An 18,641-nucleotide genomic window follows, 5' to 3' on the forward strand; every position below is an offset into this window, starting at 1 on the left:
TAAAATTCATATTGACAAAAATCCGTGTATTTGTTTATTAAGTGATGATAGTTCTTTTACATTCACACTAGTTTAAAAGAGACTAATATTTACTGGCTTAACAGCAGCTAAAAAGCCTATAATATTTAAATGGTTTAATCCCAAAACAAGATTCTCAAAACAATGGCTTTAATTCTATTATGGCATCATGACTGCAATGATAAATAAAGCTGAAACAGCTACACTTATACGGTGGGATACCATCCGATCAACCCTTAAGGGCTTGAAAAAATTGGTTGAACAACATAACGCAGTTTTTAATTTTAGAAAAAAGACAACATGTAGTGATAGATTTCATAATATCTGGCAACTTGTTTTGACCTACACAGACAAGATGGACAATGATCCAGTTTGGAAACTATTTGATATTTAATTTTATACTGATTTACATTAATGAATTTATTTATACACTTTTTACCTTTAGCTTTTTCTTTGAACAAATAAGTGTGCTAATACTGTATAATCTGTTTACTTAGCAAAGAGACAAGCTTGAGATTGATGCAGTGTGGCAAGTAAGGGATTGAGACTGGAGAACTTGGGTTGTGTTTTTCTCTATTCTACTTGTTTTTTCTAAAATGTTTGTGTATATTATATTACGCAAATAACAATACAAAAACATTCTCAATTCAGAGTATTCTGCCTTTAGTCTCCAAAACCGGCTCATATCCGAGCGAGTGTACAGAGAGCGGGAAACGGCCTGCTGCAGAACAACCCGTAAAATAAAGCAGAACAACTCCATAAAAACCCAAATTAACCAAGACAAACAGGACAGGAGAGGCTCGGTTATTATAATAACGCTCTGGCACTAACCGGGGGCAGCAGGGGGGGGGGCTTCGTGGCGTGTGCTCATTTGCACGAGCCTGAGGTCCTGTATAACCACAACTCAACAACAGTAAAAAGAAAACAGAAGTTTCAGTCTCTGTTAGACTAGGGGTGTAATGATGCACTCTGCTCAGTGTTCGATTCAATTCACAATTCACTGGATTCACGATTCGATTTTCTCCATGGTTAAACAAACTGTCTACAAACAAATACCGTATTTTTCTGACTATAGCGACACTTATAACAATGCATACTTGAAATGAACAAAGGTGTCGCCATGTTTCCCTTTTAATTCTAGCAGGTCTTGCCGCTGTAATTCTTAAAAAAGTCAAACGAGTGCTGGATGTTAATCTACACAAATTTCTCTCCTAAAAAAATCTTTATTTGGGTGAGTAAAGTACTTCCGTTTGTTTACAGTACGCTTAGATTTCCAATATTTTGTCTAAAGATAAGTTTTCAGTGAAGTTTCTCCAGCACTAAGGCTGGGTGCAGCAGCATTAGCATTAGCCGCTAACCGCAGCGCAAGCAGGACGTACATTTGTTTCGGTAATCCAGGGAGCTATCAGTTAGCGGTTATTGGCTGCACCCAGCCTTAGTGCTGGAGAAACTTCACTGAAAACTTACCCTTATAACTCTGTACTTCAGTGGAGTGACTTCACTGCTCATTAATACCTGATTGGTAGAATTCCATACATAAAGAGCACTGTTGATTTTTGGGAAAATTAAAGCATTTTAGGTGCACCTTATAGTCAGAACAATGCGGTAAATCAGAAATTCAGGTGTGTCTCTACACTTTACCTTAAAAGTGGGCATCCTTTAAACATCACTCTAACAGCACAGAACCACTTAGATCACAGCAAAAGTCCTGCAAATAATCTTAATCTTAATCCACCGAATGACTGCAAATAATCTTAAAACCACAAAAAGCTTTTGAAAAAAACACAAAACGAAGAAAGTCTGAACTGTTGTCAACAAACCAAACAAAACACATTACAGCCAGTCTCAGGTTGTACCAAACATTCTTTGGAAAGATGAGACAAAAGTGGAACTTTTTTCATAATAAATATTTCAGCACAACATATAATTCAACACCCAATCCCAAATGTGAAGCATGGTGGAGGGAGCATCATAGCATGGGCATATATTTTTTTCTTTATGTGTTTAAATTAGTGTATTCAAGTAAGTACACACGCATGCACACACACGATCATGCAGTAGAGGGTAATTACTGTATATACAGGACTCACCCACTGGACGTGGCTAAAGACACAGAGCTGAGAGACGAGTTCAGCTTCCTGCTGTCCCACAACCTCACTTCCTGCTGCCGATGCTGAAAACACACACACACACACACACACACACACACACACACACACACACACACACACACAGATTGTCTTAGATGATGTTCTTTTAATTGCATAGGTTGACTGTGAGCAGAGAAAACACACCTGTATAGAGGGACCATATCAAAAGTTTGGATACACCTCTTCTCATGATTTTTTTTTACATTGTGAATTTCATACTGAAAATATTAAAGTTATACAGAAACACCGATTTCAAAAACGTAACTTTTAAATAATTACATTATTTAATAATATTTAATAATAGTAAATCATATTTAATAATAATTATTTTATTATTAATACATAATAATGTTTATAAAAAAAATATATATTTTAAATAATTACTAAATTAATTAATTAAATCTTGACGAGACACTGCTGCCATCTAACCAGGAGTTGCTGCACTGAAGAATCTATAATATAAAGCATATCGTCGCTGTCCAACGAAAAAAACACTTATCTCCATTTTTGTCAATTTTTAGTTTACTTCATAAGTTGTACAGACAAACTGTCCCTCACACTGTGCCAAAATTTCTTGATGAACGGACCAATAGAAACACTTTAAAACGACCTGAAATAAACTATATTTACATTGACTTCTATTGAAAGTTTATAAGGTTTTTTCTCTCTCCTGTAAAGTTGCTGTTTTAGAGATAAGTGTTTTTCATTGGACAGCGGCAATATTCTGGTTTGTTTAATTTTTTTTGTTTAATTAATAATTTCAAATGCTTTTCTTCATAATCTGGATGAGTTTAGTATTAAAAAACACAATGAAAAACTGTGTGAATTTAAGGTGTGCCCAAACTTTTGACTGGTTGTGGTATAGTCAGTTATAGGGGTGGGCAATATTATATCGTATACAATATATCGTGAGACAGAAATATCATGATATTAAAAATCCATATCATGATAATAGGGCTGTTCTGTCTTAAAAGTAGTCTATTATTTACTGTGAAGCTTTAAGTGTATTTATTGTATAATTGTTTTAGTTTGCAGTTTATATTCATGCACTAAATATTCTGCAATATTTTTTGCTGCATTATATTATTTTATGCTATATTATTTATTTTGCCACATTATGATTATTCTGTTATACTATTATACTATATTCCTGAAATTAATGAATTATTTTAGTTATCCTATATCGCCAAGTATATCGTTATCGCAAAAATACCCTGAAATATCGTGATATTATTTTAGAGCCATATCGCCCACTCCTAGTCAGTTATGAGGCCAGCATGTGTATTAAAAGTGTATGTTACCTGGTTGAATCCTGTAGTGAGAATATAATCCTCTTTGACCCACAGAACCCTCGAGTCCTTATTAGTCTGGAAGGCTGACGCACTCTGCAGAGACAAATACAGAATCATAATTAAATTACTTTAAATACACACACAAATAAATATACAATATATACAAGCACACACATATACAAATATAACAGCAGAAACTTCCCCAAATCCTTATATAGAGTCCATGAAACGACATAATTACCATCAGGGACTAAATGCTTTGAAATCTATCCAGATAAATCTCTCCATCCAGATAGAGTGAATCTGATTGTGATTGGATGTAGTGAGTATAAACATATATCATTTTGACTCCCTACTGGTTTATACTGTGATCCATCACACCTGCACACGTCCCCCCAGCCCAATAGCAGATGTATGTAGTCTAGTATGAAGATGATCCATGCAGAGACTCAAGAGAACTCCACCAGTTAAAATAGTTCCATTGCTGCTCTGCTCTGTTTGTAGCTGCGCTGTTTGGCTTGTAAGCGCTGCTCCGTTGCTAGGTTACCTGTACTGTATGTGGCGGAATAATACATGGAGAGCTTCGGTTACAGTGCATTACCGGCTGATAACGTCACTTACAGAATGCCTCTCAGCCAATCACATTGCAGGGTCCGAACTAACTGGTATATTAACATTTTAATATGACATTATAGTCATTAAGGCTTTTAGAAAAATGTGTTTTGGGGAGGGGGGGGGGGGGGGGGGTTTAGTGCACTATAGGACTCTGTGGGCGTGGGCGTTTACTTTTATACTTTTTAAAGTAGTTTTAAATCCAGTACTTTTTAAACACTTTTACTTAAAGAGTAAAAAGCTTGAGTTGATACTTTTTCAACTTCTACAGAAGTATTTTATTGAACCCTAGTATCTATACAGTACAGGCCAAAAGTTTGGACACTTCTTCTCTTTTTCAATGTGTTTTCTTTATTTTCATGACTATTTACATTGTAGATTCTCACTGAAGCATCAAAACTATGAATGAACACATGTGGAGTTTTATGTACTTAACAAAAATGAGCTGAACCTCCACAGTCACTGGACCTGAACCCAATCCAGATTTGAGGTTTGGGGTGAGCTGGAGCACAGAGTGAAGAAGACAAAGGAGCAACAAGTGCTAATAAACACCTCTGGGAACTCCTTCCTTCCTTCAAGACTTTTGGAAAAGTATTCATTTCAGGTGGCCACCTCTTGAAGCTCATTGAGAGAATGATGCCAAGAGTGTGCAAAGCAGTAATCAGAGCAAAGGGGGCTATTATGAAGAAACTAGAATATAAAAATGTTTTTTTTTTAGTTATTTCACCTTTTTTTGTTAAGTACATAAAACTCCACATGTGTTCATTCATAGTTTTGATGCTTCAGTGAGAATCTACAATGTAAATAATCATGAAAATAAAGAAAACGCATTGAAAAAGAGAAGGTGTGTCCTAATTATCTGATCTCCAGGGCTGAGAAATAAAGAACAACAAAGAAAGAAAACTGAATTTCTCCTCCTCTAACTGCTCTCCGCTCTTCGTGTGCGACAACATCTGCTCCTCACTCTTCGCGGCCAGAACTGGACCCGAGACAAGTATCACATCTGGCCCGACTGACGGGTGATGACTGGGCACATTCTACGCCTGGAGACGCACGTGTGCCCCGTCAGCACAGCTACTGCAGGAGCAGACGGCTCAGAGCTGAGCAGCGTCCAGAATTACACAGCGTCCAAAACCTGCCTGGGTCTGGGTGCACGCTGCCCGGGACACTGAGGGGCCGGGGGGGGGACCCGAAATTAAGAGCAATCAACACTGATCCTGTAGAACTCAGGGTTACTGACCCAGTCTGTACCAATTACAGCCATCAGCTCTGTGCATGTGCTGTTGCTGACCTGGTGTTGTGCCGAATTCAGCACCCCCGCCAGGAAAAGCGTGCATGTCTTATTGGCTTTAACTTATTTTTAGAAAATTAAAATACCCAAGATTAGGGGTGGGCGATATGGCCCTAAAATAATATAATAATATATATATATATATATATATATATATATATATATATATATATATATATATTGTTTGCTTTCTTTTTTTTTTTTGCTTTCTTTCAATGTATAGTGTATTTCTGAAAAGGAAAAAAAAAAAAAGAAAGTGTTTTGTCAAATCGCCAAGAGTATTGTTATCGCGATAATACCATGAAATATCGCGATAACGATACTCTTGGCGATTTGACAAAACACTTTCTTTTTTTTTTTTCTTTTCAGAAATACACTATACATTGAAAGAAAGCAAAAAAAAAGAAAGCAAAAAAAAAGAAAAAAAAAAAAATATATATATATATATATATATATATATATATAGTAATATCTAAGTAAGATATTAAAAAATACAAGAATTTTATCAGATTTGTAACAGAGGTCAATGATCCAGAATGTCATGATAATAATAATAATAATAATAATAATAATAATAATAATAATAATAATAATAAAAATAACAATAATAAAAAAAAAATAATAATAATAATAATAATAATAACAATGTATTCCAAATATCTCCATATATGCAGGATTAAAGTAAAATAAATGATACTGGACAGATATAATATGTCTCTAGTAGATTTATTATGGGAAATGGGATGGGTGATATGGCACGATATTTTAGGGTATAATATCGTTCACAATATTTAAAAAAAAAATATCGTAAACGATACGATATGGCACACCGCTACCCAAGATCCTGTTTTGTAAGCTACGCTGACTCGTAAGAAATAATGAAAAAATAATCATTTCATCTGCAGCCTCTCACATGAGGGAGTGCTTTTTCTGGCGAGGGTGCTGAATTCGGCAGCATAGTAGTGCACCCTAGTAGTATGCCCCGTCTCCCGAGAAGAGGTGCTTTTTCTGGCGGGGGTGCTGAATTCGGCACAACACCGACCACTTCAGAGAATAGATGTAAAACACTACATTGCAATAATTGACAATATCTTATTGCAATATTTCTTTTTTTGTCTGTCTTATACATGTCATTGGACAAAAATATTTTTCGCACTATAAAGTGCACTTAAAATGTTTAAATTTCCTCAAAAATCATCAGTGCTCCTTATAATACGGTGCTCCTTATGTATGAATTCTACCAGTCAGGTATTAAGGAGCAGTAAAGCCACTCCACTGAGGTACAGAGTTATACACGAGTTTCAGTTTAGTTCTCCAGCACCAAGGCTGGAGCAGTATTAGCATTAGCAGCTAACCATGCTAAGTGTTAGCTCTTTCGCCATTCAGAAGTGAGTATATCAGACTGTAGTTTGCGTGTTTACCACATTAAAACAAGCTATATTAGCTAATATCACCCTGGCTTACTGGAACACTGGAGTTCCTTAGTGTAGCACTGTCGGGCAGCATTTACTTGCGCTAACCCAGGGGTGTCCAAACTTTGTTGGGGGCCAGAAGGAGAAATATATTTGAAGTCACAGGCCACAGACTCTGTAATAAAACAAATAATGAAATATACCACTTTAAATAATACACTTTTTCCTGATTATTTCATTTACACACCATTTTACTTGACTAACTTGATCTTTATCTTTGACTGTGTTGTGTAAACTAAGATTTTTAAAATTGATGTTTAATTTCATGATGTCTCTTAATATTGAACTCCTTAATTACGGCAACTTTTAGACTCTTTGACCCGTTTTTCTGCACTAAAACTGCGCCCCTCTCTGCTTTTAGACTCTTTGGCCCGTTTTTCTGCACTAAAACTGCGCCCCTCTCTGCTTTTAGACTCTTTGGCCCGTTTTTTCTGCGCTAGAAATGTGCACCTTCTCCGCTTTCAGACTCTTTGGCCTGTTTTTCTGTGCAAGAAATGCGCACTCTCTCCGCTTTTAGACTCTTTGGCCCGTTTCTGACACCTAGCGTTCAAACTTTGAATCTTACATTATAAAAACCTGCTTAACAGCGGGCCAACTTTCATTCTATTTCTAAAATACCTCGTGGGCCGCTCCAAAAAAGGAAACGGGCCGCAAATGGCCCACGGGCCGTAGTTTGGACACCCCTGCGCTAACCACAGCTAGCACAAGCGGTTAGCCACTAACACTAATGCTGCTGCACCCAGCCTTAGTCAAAATCTGGAAATCTAAGCTTACTGTAAATAAACTGAAGCACTTTACTCACCTAAATAAACAGTTTTCAGGAGAGCAATCTGTGTGGATTAATACCAGCACTCGTTTAACTTTCACCGCTGGGTGATGTGCTGAATTAGAAAGAGAACATGGCGACATCCCTGTTCCTTACTAGTGTCGCCTATTGTGATTTATATTTGGTGCGCCTTATATATGAAAATAGACCAGATTAGATTAGACGTTTATCGATAGTGTGCCTTATAATCCGGTGTGCTTTACAATGTGAAAAAGACAGTATGTTTGGGTAGTTTTTTCAGCAGGATAATGATTATCCACACACAGTAAGGTACGTCTGTTTCCCAGAAATATCTCCACCAGATTGCACCACTTTTTAGGCCTGCGAGTTCTCCAGATTTATCACCAATCACCAATCCAGTATTTATGGGATTTGGAAAGCTGGGACTTGGAAATTCCATATTATGAGTTCAAACGGAACACAGATAGAGTTCACAGATAGTGGAGAAACTGTGCTGAACAGTTAAGAATGACTAAAATAATAAATCTTTCCTTTCTGGTAATGTGGTTTCGGTCTGGTTACCGTTTAACTTCTAACGTAAGATTTCCTTTGACGGAATCTGGGGAAGCGGAACTGACCTGATCAGAATCCAGATCAGACTTTACTGTTTGCTTTGCCTGTACAAGGAATTTGGTTTAACAGGTCTTTGGTTAAACAGAAACTCATAATATACACATCATTCAGCACGGCGGAACGACTGATCATCAGGATGTTGGAGATGTCCGGGAGTCAGGTTGTGTTTATCGCGATCAGACATGCAACAACTTGACTTGACAAAGTAAAAATAAAAAACAAAGCAAAGACTTGAGATTCGACTTTGACTTGATCTTCACTGACTACAAACTACAAAAATTAAAATACAAAAATGTCTAATCTGCTATTTTTTTGGACGGTCACACAGCGTTGCTCACATTAAATTATGCTCTTTGACTATGTCATACTACACAGACCTTTGGAAATCAGAGAGCGGTGAGTACTGTTTCCTACACCTTTAAAAGACTCTTGGAAACTGGAGAAAAAAAACTGCTACAGGAAGAGTCACGTCTGGCTGACCCACATGGAAACAGCAGCTTTAGCCTTTAGCTCTTTAGATTAACATGATTAAGTCTCAGTTTCAGCAGTGAAGAGAAGAATTAGAAATAATCTGACAAGTAAAAAAAAGTGCAGTAAAAAAGTCATTGATACAATGAGAAAATAAATAAGCCGCTTGTTTGGGTCATACAGCACGGTTCTAAAACTAAAACTACCTAATAAGAAACAATATTTGATGTGAACAAAGCTCTATCTCTCTCCTTTCTTATCTCCTATACATTTCATATGTCGTTTATTTTGTTTTGATTTAGTTTTAATAAATATAAACTTTAAAATAAAAAATACTTATGATTAATGTCAAGTTAATATACTACTAATCAGCTATTTTACTGGAGTTACATATTAACTAGGGCTTTCAACATTTAAGCGTTAACGCCCGTGATTAATTTGGAATCAGTAACATGTTAATTACGCCACCAAGTTTGACCCAAACATCCCTCGTATACTACCCCACCCCTGCCCAACATGTGGATTCGTTTTCTGGAGCAGTTTGGAAGAGTCATGTCTGGCTGACCCACATGAAAACAGCAGCTTTAGCCTTTAGCTCTTTAGATTAACATGATTAAGGACTGAGTCTCAGTTTCAGCAGTGAAGAGAAGAATTAGGGTGAATCTCATTTCTCCCCTTGGCCCCTACCCCTTACCCCTACCCCTCTGTTTTGGGCGTGCACGTCAAGGGGTAGGGGTGTCCCGATTCCTGTTAGGATGAAGTGGTAGGGGTAAGGGGTAGGGCTAGTTAGCCCTTCAAACGGAGATTTTCCAGACCCACACTTCGTACCGAGGGGTATGAGAATGACTGGCAAGATGGCGGAACAAGCGACCAAAGAAAGTATTTTCCATGTTAAAAATTACGATTAGCACTGTATTGCCTTAGTTTATTGTGTAGTTTTGATGTTTTATGGCTGAATTCTTCGTAATAAGCATAAAAAGTTCGCTAGTAGTTCGTTTCGGTAGCTAGCTAGCTAGCTAACTTTCCCGTTCCACCTTAAATGGTGCAACAGACGGCAGGCGCTACCGCATTTAAGGCGGAACGGAAAAAATAAATCAAATAAAAAATAATCAGAGCTAATTTCAGCTCCCCATCACAGAGGAATTAAGGAATGGACAATATTAATTAATTTCTGCACCTCTTGCCCCCTTTCTGTACACATACAATGCCCTAAAGTTAACTAGTTAACCAGCAGCTAGGCTACTGAACTTTAGCGCTCCACTGCTATCATCACATCAGCCCAGCAGAGTCACCTACACACCACCGCTAGTAGCCTGGTCATAAATCAGTGCTATTTATTTATGTATTTATTGTTCATTGACGAACATCATTGTGATATACCAGTGATTCCTCTGTCACTGAGGACCCATATTCTTGCACATTATATTGTTTTTGTAACACATTACCTGCTCCAGGACCAGTGTTGGGAACCAGTGTGATATACAATTTCTAGTATATTATGGAGGCTATTTTCAATAAGATTCACCTTTCACCGGGTGCTTGAAGGGTTGTCCCAATTCCTAGGGGTAGGATTTTACCCCTTCCCCTTGTAACTCCGTTCCAAGGGGAAGGATTACACTCGAAAAGAAGGGGTAGGGGTAAGGGGTAGGGCCAAGGGGAGAAATGGGATTCACCCTTAGAGTTAATCTGACAAGTAAAAAAAGTGCAGTAAAAAAGTCATTGATACAATGAGAAAATAAATAAGCCGCTTGTTTGGGTCATACAGCACTGTTCTAAAACTAAAACTACCTAAAAAAACAAAACAATATCTGATGTGAACAAAGCTCTTTCTCTCTCCTTTCTTACCCTACCTTACATTTCATATGTAGTTTATTTTGCTTTGACTACCCCACCCCTGCCCAACATGTGGATTCGTTTTCTGGAGCAGTTTGCTTGTGGTGAGAACGTAATCTGATTTTGATCTGACTCAGCTATCAAATATGCTTATTTTTAATTAAGCTAAACTGTTGATAAGGCACAGTTTAATCTGATATATTAGCCTGATAATATACTGCTATGAACAAATGCTGTCTCTGCAGCTGCTCCATGCTGTTTACACACGAAAAACGCAGTATGCGCTGCATTCACTGCTCAGATCTGTGCTGCACGTCCCAATGAAAACACTGTGTTTAAAATCGCAGCGGCAAATTTTCAGCATTCTGTGTTAAAGCAGCTTCACACTGCACAGATGTACACGATCTGGAAAACAGAATCTTCTCACTATATTTACTTTCTTACTCCCGCAAGAGACAGATCTGACCAATCAGAGAAGACAACATGCTTGCATGGTTTATTGAAGTGCATTTTGGTGTGTTTAGGTTTATACCCGTCACAGCTTAAACCAATCACAGTGAATCACAGAATATTTACTGATTTACAGATTACTTTTTGTTTTTATCGATTGACACTTTTAAACACTAATAATAACATGATATTCCATTTGGTGACTGGACTAGGAATAAAATTAGGTGTTTAAAGGAGAACTCTGGTGTAAAATAGACTTTTGTTGTAGTAAAACATGATAAAAAGTTCTTACCTTTGATGAATAGCACACCTCCGTTCTCCCACAGCGTTCAGAGATCCAGAAATTTTAACAGTTTGTCCAACAAACACCCTTCAGACTGGGTGATACGGGGCATAATTTACCCTGATAAATCACTTTTTACACCGTTATCCAGCTTAAAGTAGCTCCACACCTCCTTACTAGAATCTGGAGAGCCCTGACATTTAAAACGAGGCATTAATAACTTAAAAAGTGCAGAAGAAGCTTATTAAAAAACACTGTTTACATCCTATAATGCTACCAGCTTCAGCTCTGAGTGCCACCATCACTGTAGACATTATATATATATATATATATATATATATATATATATATATATATATATATATATATATATATACACTATGCGGAGTCTATGTATATATATGTCTATGTCATTATCAGTTCAGTAATGGTGGCGCTCCGGGCTGAAGCTAGCTTGATAGGATGTAAACAGAGGTTTTTAATAAGCTTTTGTGCACTTTTCTAGATCTGGGAAAGCTGTGGGAGAATGGAGGAGTGCTATTCATCAAAGATAAGTACTTTTTATCATGTTTTACTACAACAAAAGTCTATTTTACACCAGCGTTCCCTCTCTATTAAGTCTTGAAACTCGCCCTTACTGACTCGTATCAAGCATTGGGAACTTATTGGGAATCTTACAGAGTAGTTTCCACCCCTGATCCTGATGGTACTGAAGTGCTTGCAGGAGATGAGGAGCTGAGGCAGTGATGATCAGGGTGGGCCGGGTCAGTACTGGTGTTCTGGCCTCTGGCAGGGCGAGTATTGATTTCAGAAGAAAGGAATCTTATCTGTCCGCTCCCTCTCTCTGGAGGAGTCACACCGCACTTGAATCAGCCACAGTGATTCACTCCAGCCCAGTGATTCAACCAGCGCCGCGTACCAGCGCCCGCTCTACTGGATCAGAGCCAGAGGTCATACTGAAACCACATTTCCAACAGGGGAGTAAATACTCACACTGTCAGGCTGTAGATCAAATGCAGTGAAACCATAGACTGTGTATAGCTGGACAGAGCATCGTCTCTCAAAAGTGAAGCCACCACAGGTCGGGCGCCCCCTGCTGTTCGGTTTCAGAAAGCTGTGTAACTCCACCCATTCCCATAGGTTTCAATGGCAAAACAGAACAACTTTTAATCACGTCTTTTTCTAATATACTGTAATTCTACCTCCTTTATTTAAATGCAGCAGCTAGTGTAACCTCTGCTTATAAAGGTGTGGTTATTGTAAAAGGGCTGGTTATGGGCGGGACCAATAACAGACCGTAAGCTCCGATCCGCTTCACTCTGCAGCCTGTGACCTCGAGGCAGCCCTCAGGGGCGGGGTTATTTAAATTAGTAGGCTGTCTCTCCACAGTCTTTCTCCCTCCTCTGGTCTCTACTGCGCAGAATCGGGTATCAGGATCGCCAACATGGAGGAAGATTTTGGCTTCATTTTCATTGAATGAATGGAAACGGCGACACGGCGTCCATCTTTTTTTACAGTCTCTGAGTGAAACTGATGAACTGTAGAGCGTTTAGTTTAGACTGGGTTTAACACTGACATGTCGAACATCATGAGACAGGAAATAGAATTGTGTTCGATTTGGTGACTTTTGGCATCACCTATAGAAGTTACAGTAAAGGTCTCATTCCATCATTTTTTCATTTGTTTTAAAATGTCTAGTCGTGTCTCTAGTAGTGGTGTGCCATATCATATCGTACGCAATAATATCACCAACATTTTTTAATATCGCATATATATCACATCAGGGTACTACTTTAACTTTTTTTTACTGTTTTTAGCAAAAGAAAAATTCATACTGTTCTCATTTCTCATTATATATCTACTAGATACAGATTAAATCTGTCCAGTATCATTTATTTTACTTTAATCCTGGATATTTGGAGTGCATTATTATTAGAATACTGACATTCTGGATCACAGATTTCTGTTACAAATCTGATCAAATTATTGTATTTTTAAATATCTCAGTTAAAGGCATGCCATAACATATAATATGCAATATTAACATTTATTTTTAGTTTTGCTGCAGTAGTGTATTCTTTATATATTTTTTTTAAACGAATTTTTGGTCATATCGCCAAGAGTATCATTATCGCGAGAATACCATGAAATATCGTGATATTATTTTAGGGCCATATCGCCCACCCCTAGTCTCTAGTATGAATGAATGTCATGTGAGCTGTTGGTTTTTGAGAAAAGAAGTGCTCCGGTGATCAGGTATAACACTACTTTAGTCTGGTGGAAGTGTGGAAGCTCTTGCTCATGAATATTCATACATGCAAACAAACAGTACTGCGAGGCAGCGAGACAGACAATAGTTAGAAACGTTTGAGAAAAATAAAGACATTTTTACATTAATAACAGCTTTTACATTGTCATATGTTACTTTACAACATGTGTGATAATGCATTGCTAAGTGAAGTTCAGCCTATACTGACCCAGTCTTAGAGTCTCTGTAAAACACCAAATCCACCGGAGATCCTATTTAAACCTATAGTTACTTATACACATATGTTGGTAGTCCAGGTCCAGGCAGTTGAAACAACAAAAACCGGGGTGGATTTTTACTTTTAACTAGTGTAAACAGAACTGTTCTAAACATCTATACACCTACCTATCTAAATTGTATTTCACTGGTGGTGTTCCATATAGAAATTCTAAACATTTGTTGCTTAGCTCTGAATTACTGGGTAAAGCATAAAACACTGATGTGTTATTCGCACAAATAACAAAGGAACAAAACTGAACTGGTTGGAATGTTTGCACCAGGAGTGAGTAGCATAAAGTTATCCAAAAGCAGTGTGTAAGACTAGTGGAGGAGAGCATGACGCCAAGATGCATTGATGTGATTAAACTGATAAAACTGTGATTAAAAACCAACCAGGGTTATTCCACCAAATATTAATTTCTGAACTCTTTAAACTTTATGAATATGAACTTGTTTTCTTTGCATTATTTGAGGTCTAAAGGCTCTGCACCTTTTTTTTATTTTAGCCATTTCTCATTTTCTGCAAATAAATGCTTTAAATGACAATATATATTTTTATTTGGAATTTGGGAGAAATGTTGTCTGTAGTTTATAGAATAAAACAACAATGTTCATTTTACTCAAACATAAACCTATAAATAGCAAAATCCGAGAAACTGATTCAGAAACTGAAGTGGTCAAAGCTGTATATTATACATTAGTTTATTTAAAAAAAATAAACATCATATGAACGTTTTGGGTAATCTCTTTGTGTAATATATTTGTGGTACAGATCTAAAGACTAAAGACTAAGGTCTCATCTGTTCCGTGTCTCGTTCGGTTCTTCCTCTCCGGTTCTGATCCGGTGGATCACTCCTCTGGGACCTGTCACTCAGTGTAACCCCGCCCCCTCACAGCTGGCCCATCACCTCACCGCCACGCACTGAAGTACCTGTTATAGATATCCCAGACTGCACCCTGCAGATCCACAGCACCTTCAGTCACAGTTCTGAGGATTATTCCAGATGTTGGACATTTAGGACACTGCGTTTAAACACCTGCTAATACCTCATCTACCCCAGGCTTTCAAATAATTTGAATTTATTGTGATAAACATGAAACTCATAAATTATATAGATAAACTCATATTATATAGATGTATTACACACAGAGTGATCAGTTTTAAGCGTTTTTTTTTCTTTCATTGTTGATAATTATGGCTGACAGCCAATGAAAATGCACAAATCAGTGTCTCAGAAAATTACAATATTATATAAAACCAACTGGTAATATTGGCAGTGTGCCAAGTCCTGCTGGAAAATGAAATCTGCATCTCCATAAAAGTTGGCTTTCCATAAAAGATGTCTCTCTAAACCATCACTGATTGGTGGAAACTTCACACTAGACCTCGAGCAGTTTGGACTGTGTGTCTCTCCACTCTTCCTCCAGACTCTGCTCCCTTGATTTACAAATAAAATGTAAAATTTACTGATGATCAGTGATGGTTTGTTTTCCCTCAAAATCTTACAGCACTTCATGTTTCCCTCTGTTGCTAACTTTTATGGAGATGCAGATTTCATTTTCCAGCAGGACTGGGCGCACTGCCCACACTGCCAAAAGCACCAATTGGTCTTGTATAATATTTTCTGAGACACTGCTTTTTTGGGGGATTTTCATTGGCTGTAAGTCATAATAATAATCAACAATAAAGGAAACACATCTATATAATGTATTTTTATTACATCTATATAATATTTGAGTTTTACATTTTGAACTGATTTACTGAAATAAAGTAACTTTGAAAAGGTATTCTAATTTTTTGAGTATAGTATAAGTTTTATTCACTTTAAAGTTTATTTTCCAATACTTTTGCTCACAAGAAAAATGGGTGGGTTCAGACAGAAGGTGCTACAGTATCTTCTGAACTGTGTATCACAGGGGTATTTAATTAGATTTCAGTACGGTCCCGTTAGAGAAAATTTAGTCAGTCCAAGGTCCGGACTGTCACCAATGTTAACTTGTGTTCTGATTCAGTGCTATATCCTGTATGTGTGTGTGTGTGTGTATATATATATATATATATATATATATATATATATATATATATATATATATATATATATATATATATATCTGACCTGTGGGGTTCAGAAAATATATCATAATAATAAAATGCCTCTCTGGCCAGATTTTGTGTATATTACTCCCCTGTCTCTCTCTCGCGCTCGGCATGTCTTCAGTTTCCACCTGTTCTGGTTTTTCCGACAGTTCTCGGGTTCCCTATCTCTTCATAAAGGTGTTTTTTCCGGGCCGGCCGCATCCCAAAAGAACAGGGTCTCATTCATACACAGCACTGAACTACAACTCCACATATTCTTGATGGAGGCAGATAAACTGCTTGCTCTTTCAGGCGACTCGTCCCAAAGCGGCGAGAGAAAGGCGGAGGAAGCGATTGGGAGCGATGCCGCTTCGCTGCAGTGTGAACAAGAAAAGTTACGCCGCTTTAAATAAACACTGCCAAAATTAAATCCTTCTCTGTAGTTTATCGGTTTGGGTCCGCATTGAACAACGTCTGAGTCTGGACCGCGGTCCGCCTATTAGTGACCCCTGGTGTATTAGATCTAAAATGTGGATCTTTTGTATTAGAAAAAGATTGGTCTCACTGTTTCAGTACTTTTGAAGGGAAGGGTATAACCAAAAAGAATTTGGGACACTTGTACCTCCTGTATAAATGTAGCCTGATTGAGTCTGTTTGAATTGCAAATTTCCATTTGATCCTTGTGAGAGCAAGAGAAAGAAAACAATAGAAAAAAAAAAACAATTGAGCTCAGATCAAAGAAGATCAGGTATGGCAAAGGAGCAAAAGGAGAATGGAGAAAACTCTGGAGTGCTTTAGCTCACGGACCCAGGAGACTCTGGGACACAAACACATTATAATGAAAGGGACGCTTGAGTATAATTACGATAAAAAAGCACAGAAAAAGCCCTTTGACCAGAGAGTTCCTTCTCAAAGGGTTCCGACCATAGACTGTATATAAGTATGAACAGGACGTCCCAAGTCACTCTCATTACGGCGTTTTGAAGCCAAAATATGGCCGAAATGAAAGCTGCCATCTTGCGTGCGCTTGCGCAGTAGAGGCAAATTGGAGCCAGAAATGGTGCCATGGAGGTGGGAGGCGGGGCCATGTGACTGCCCAAACCCCGCCCTCCTCAATTACTCTTTGCGTTTCACCGTCATTTTCACCAAACAAGTTACTTAACTTAGCTAACTTGAGTTGGCTAACCTAGTTAACTAGTTAGTTAGTAGCTAACGCTAAGTTAAAAACTGGACCTAGATACTAAAATTAGGGAGAAGAACAAAGTATGAATATTAATGAATTGATAGAGGGAAATTATCCACTTACCGAAAAAAAAATGCAAAGAACGTTTCCCTGAGGCTCTGTTACAACAGTTAACTGCTGAAAAAGCCATTGCTTTACTTCAGAAATGTCTTTTTTCCCCATTGTCTCCCAATTTACTTGGCCATTTACCCAACCTACTCATTAAGACTCCCCCCCATCACTAGTAATGCCCCAACACACCAGGAGGGTGAAGACTAGCACATGCTTCCTCCAATACATGTGAAGCCAGCCACCACTTTTCGAGCTGCTGCTGATGCAGCATTGCCGAGTAGCTTTACAGCGCTCTTGGAGGAAAGTGCAGCGACTCGGTTCTGATACATCAGCTCACAGATGCCCTGTGCTGCAGACATCACCCTAGAAGTGGAGAGGGAGCAGGACCAATTGTGCTCCCTCTGAGCGCCGGCAGCTTGATGGCAAAGCTGCATGAGTGGGGGTTCAAACCTGTGACCTCCCGCTCATATTGGCAGCGCTTTAAACCACTGGACCACATGGTGCCCAAGAAATGACATTTTTAACAGTAAAATCCGAATGTCAGAAAGATCTGACTGTGAGCTCCACGACTTACGCTCTCAGGTGACCTGTCAATCAACTTGCCCTCAGCTGTCAATCACCTTATTGCCACACCCCTTTAAATATCACGGAATAACTCCTATAAAACTGTAAAGAAAAATGTACAGAACCCAACTTCCATTAAAAAATCCTGGATGTGTAATTTTAGATTAAAGATTCAGTTAAATGGAAACAGGCGGGGTTAAAAGTTGTACTGGAGCTAGCCACCAGCCACTTTTCAACCACTGTCCATACTTATATACAGTCTATGGTTCCGACCCAACCTCAGGAAGTCTGGTATTGGTATGGGTATCGGTCCTGCCACCTCGCTGCTGTGCTCTACCTCTCTTTGGGTTCTCGTGTGGAGGTTAAACAGACGACAGCACATCTGTGTCGCTCACAGAGAAGGTTGATCCACCCACTGGGAGGAGTATCAGGTGTCTATATGCACATCTGGGAAGCATCACCCTCCGCCCGGGCCTGGGCTTGGGCCGGACCGGGCCTTTCCTCGCTGTGAGCAGCGCGGCGGAAAGAGTAGGAGCGTGTGGGCCACAGCTATTCAGCTCTTCAGCTATTCAGGGCTCGGTGTGGGTTCATATTTTCCCTCCTGCGTAATCGTCACTCTCCTTCATGACTTTTCCAGTCGTATCGCTCACCGTCCCGCTGCTTTGGGTCGGAGCTACCGAGCCAACAGTTACTCTACAGCCTGCGTTCTACTCATCTACTCTACTACTCATCCATTCTTACACTTCTCTCCCACTGAGATAAGCTTGTCGAGTTGAGGCGAGGTGTTGTTACAGCTGGGGGTTGAGCCTTCACAGCAGAAACATCACTTCAAATATTTAAAGCAGCACTAGGTACGATTTCCTTGATTTTTGATCTTTTTAAAGAAGTAAAATTACAGCTTGAAACTCACT

General features: G+C 38.5%; 1 protein-coding gene across 1 annotated transcript in view; it reads right to left on the minus strand.

The window, feature by feature from the left end:
- coro7 (coronin 7) overlaps nt 1-18,641 on the minus strand; it is a 161,820-nt gene that overhangs the window by 92,479 nt on the left and 50,700 nt on the right. The window contains exons 8-9 of the mRNA XM_049467626.1: nt 3,470-3,553; nt 2,109-2,191 (exon numbers count right to left, since the gene is read on the minus strand). Of these exons, the coding sequence (XP_049323583.1) occupies nt 2,109-2,191; nt 3,470-3,553 (167 nt within the window). The remainder of the gene's footprint in view (nt 1-2,108; nt 2,192-3,469; nt 3,554-18,641) is intronic.

This window comes from Astyanax mexicanus, chromosome 19 (genome assembly GCF_023375975.1).
Source record: "Astyanax mexicanus isolate ESR-SI-001 chromosome 19, AstMex3_surface, whole genome shotgun sequence".
NCBI lineage: Eukaryota > Metazoa > Chordata > Actinopteri > Characiformes > Acestrorhamphidae > Astyanax > Astyanax mexicanus.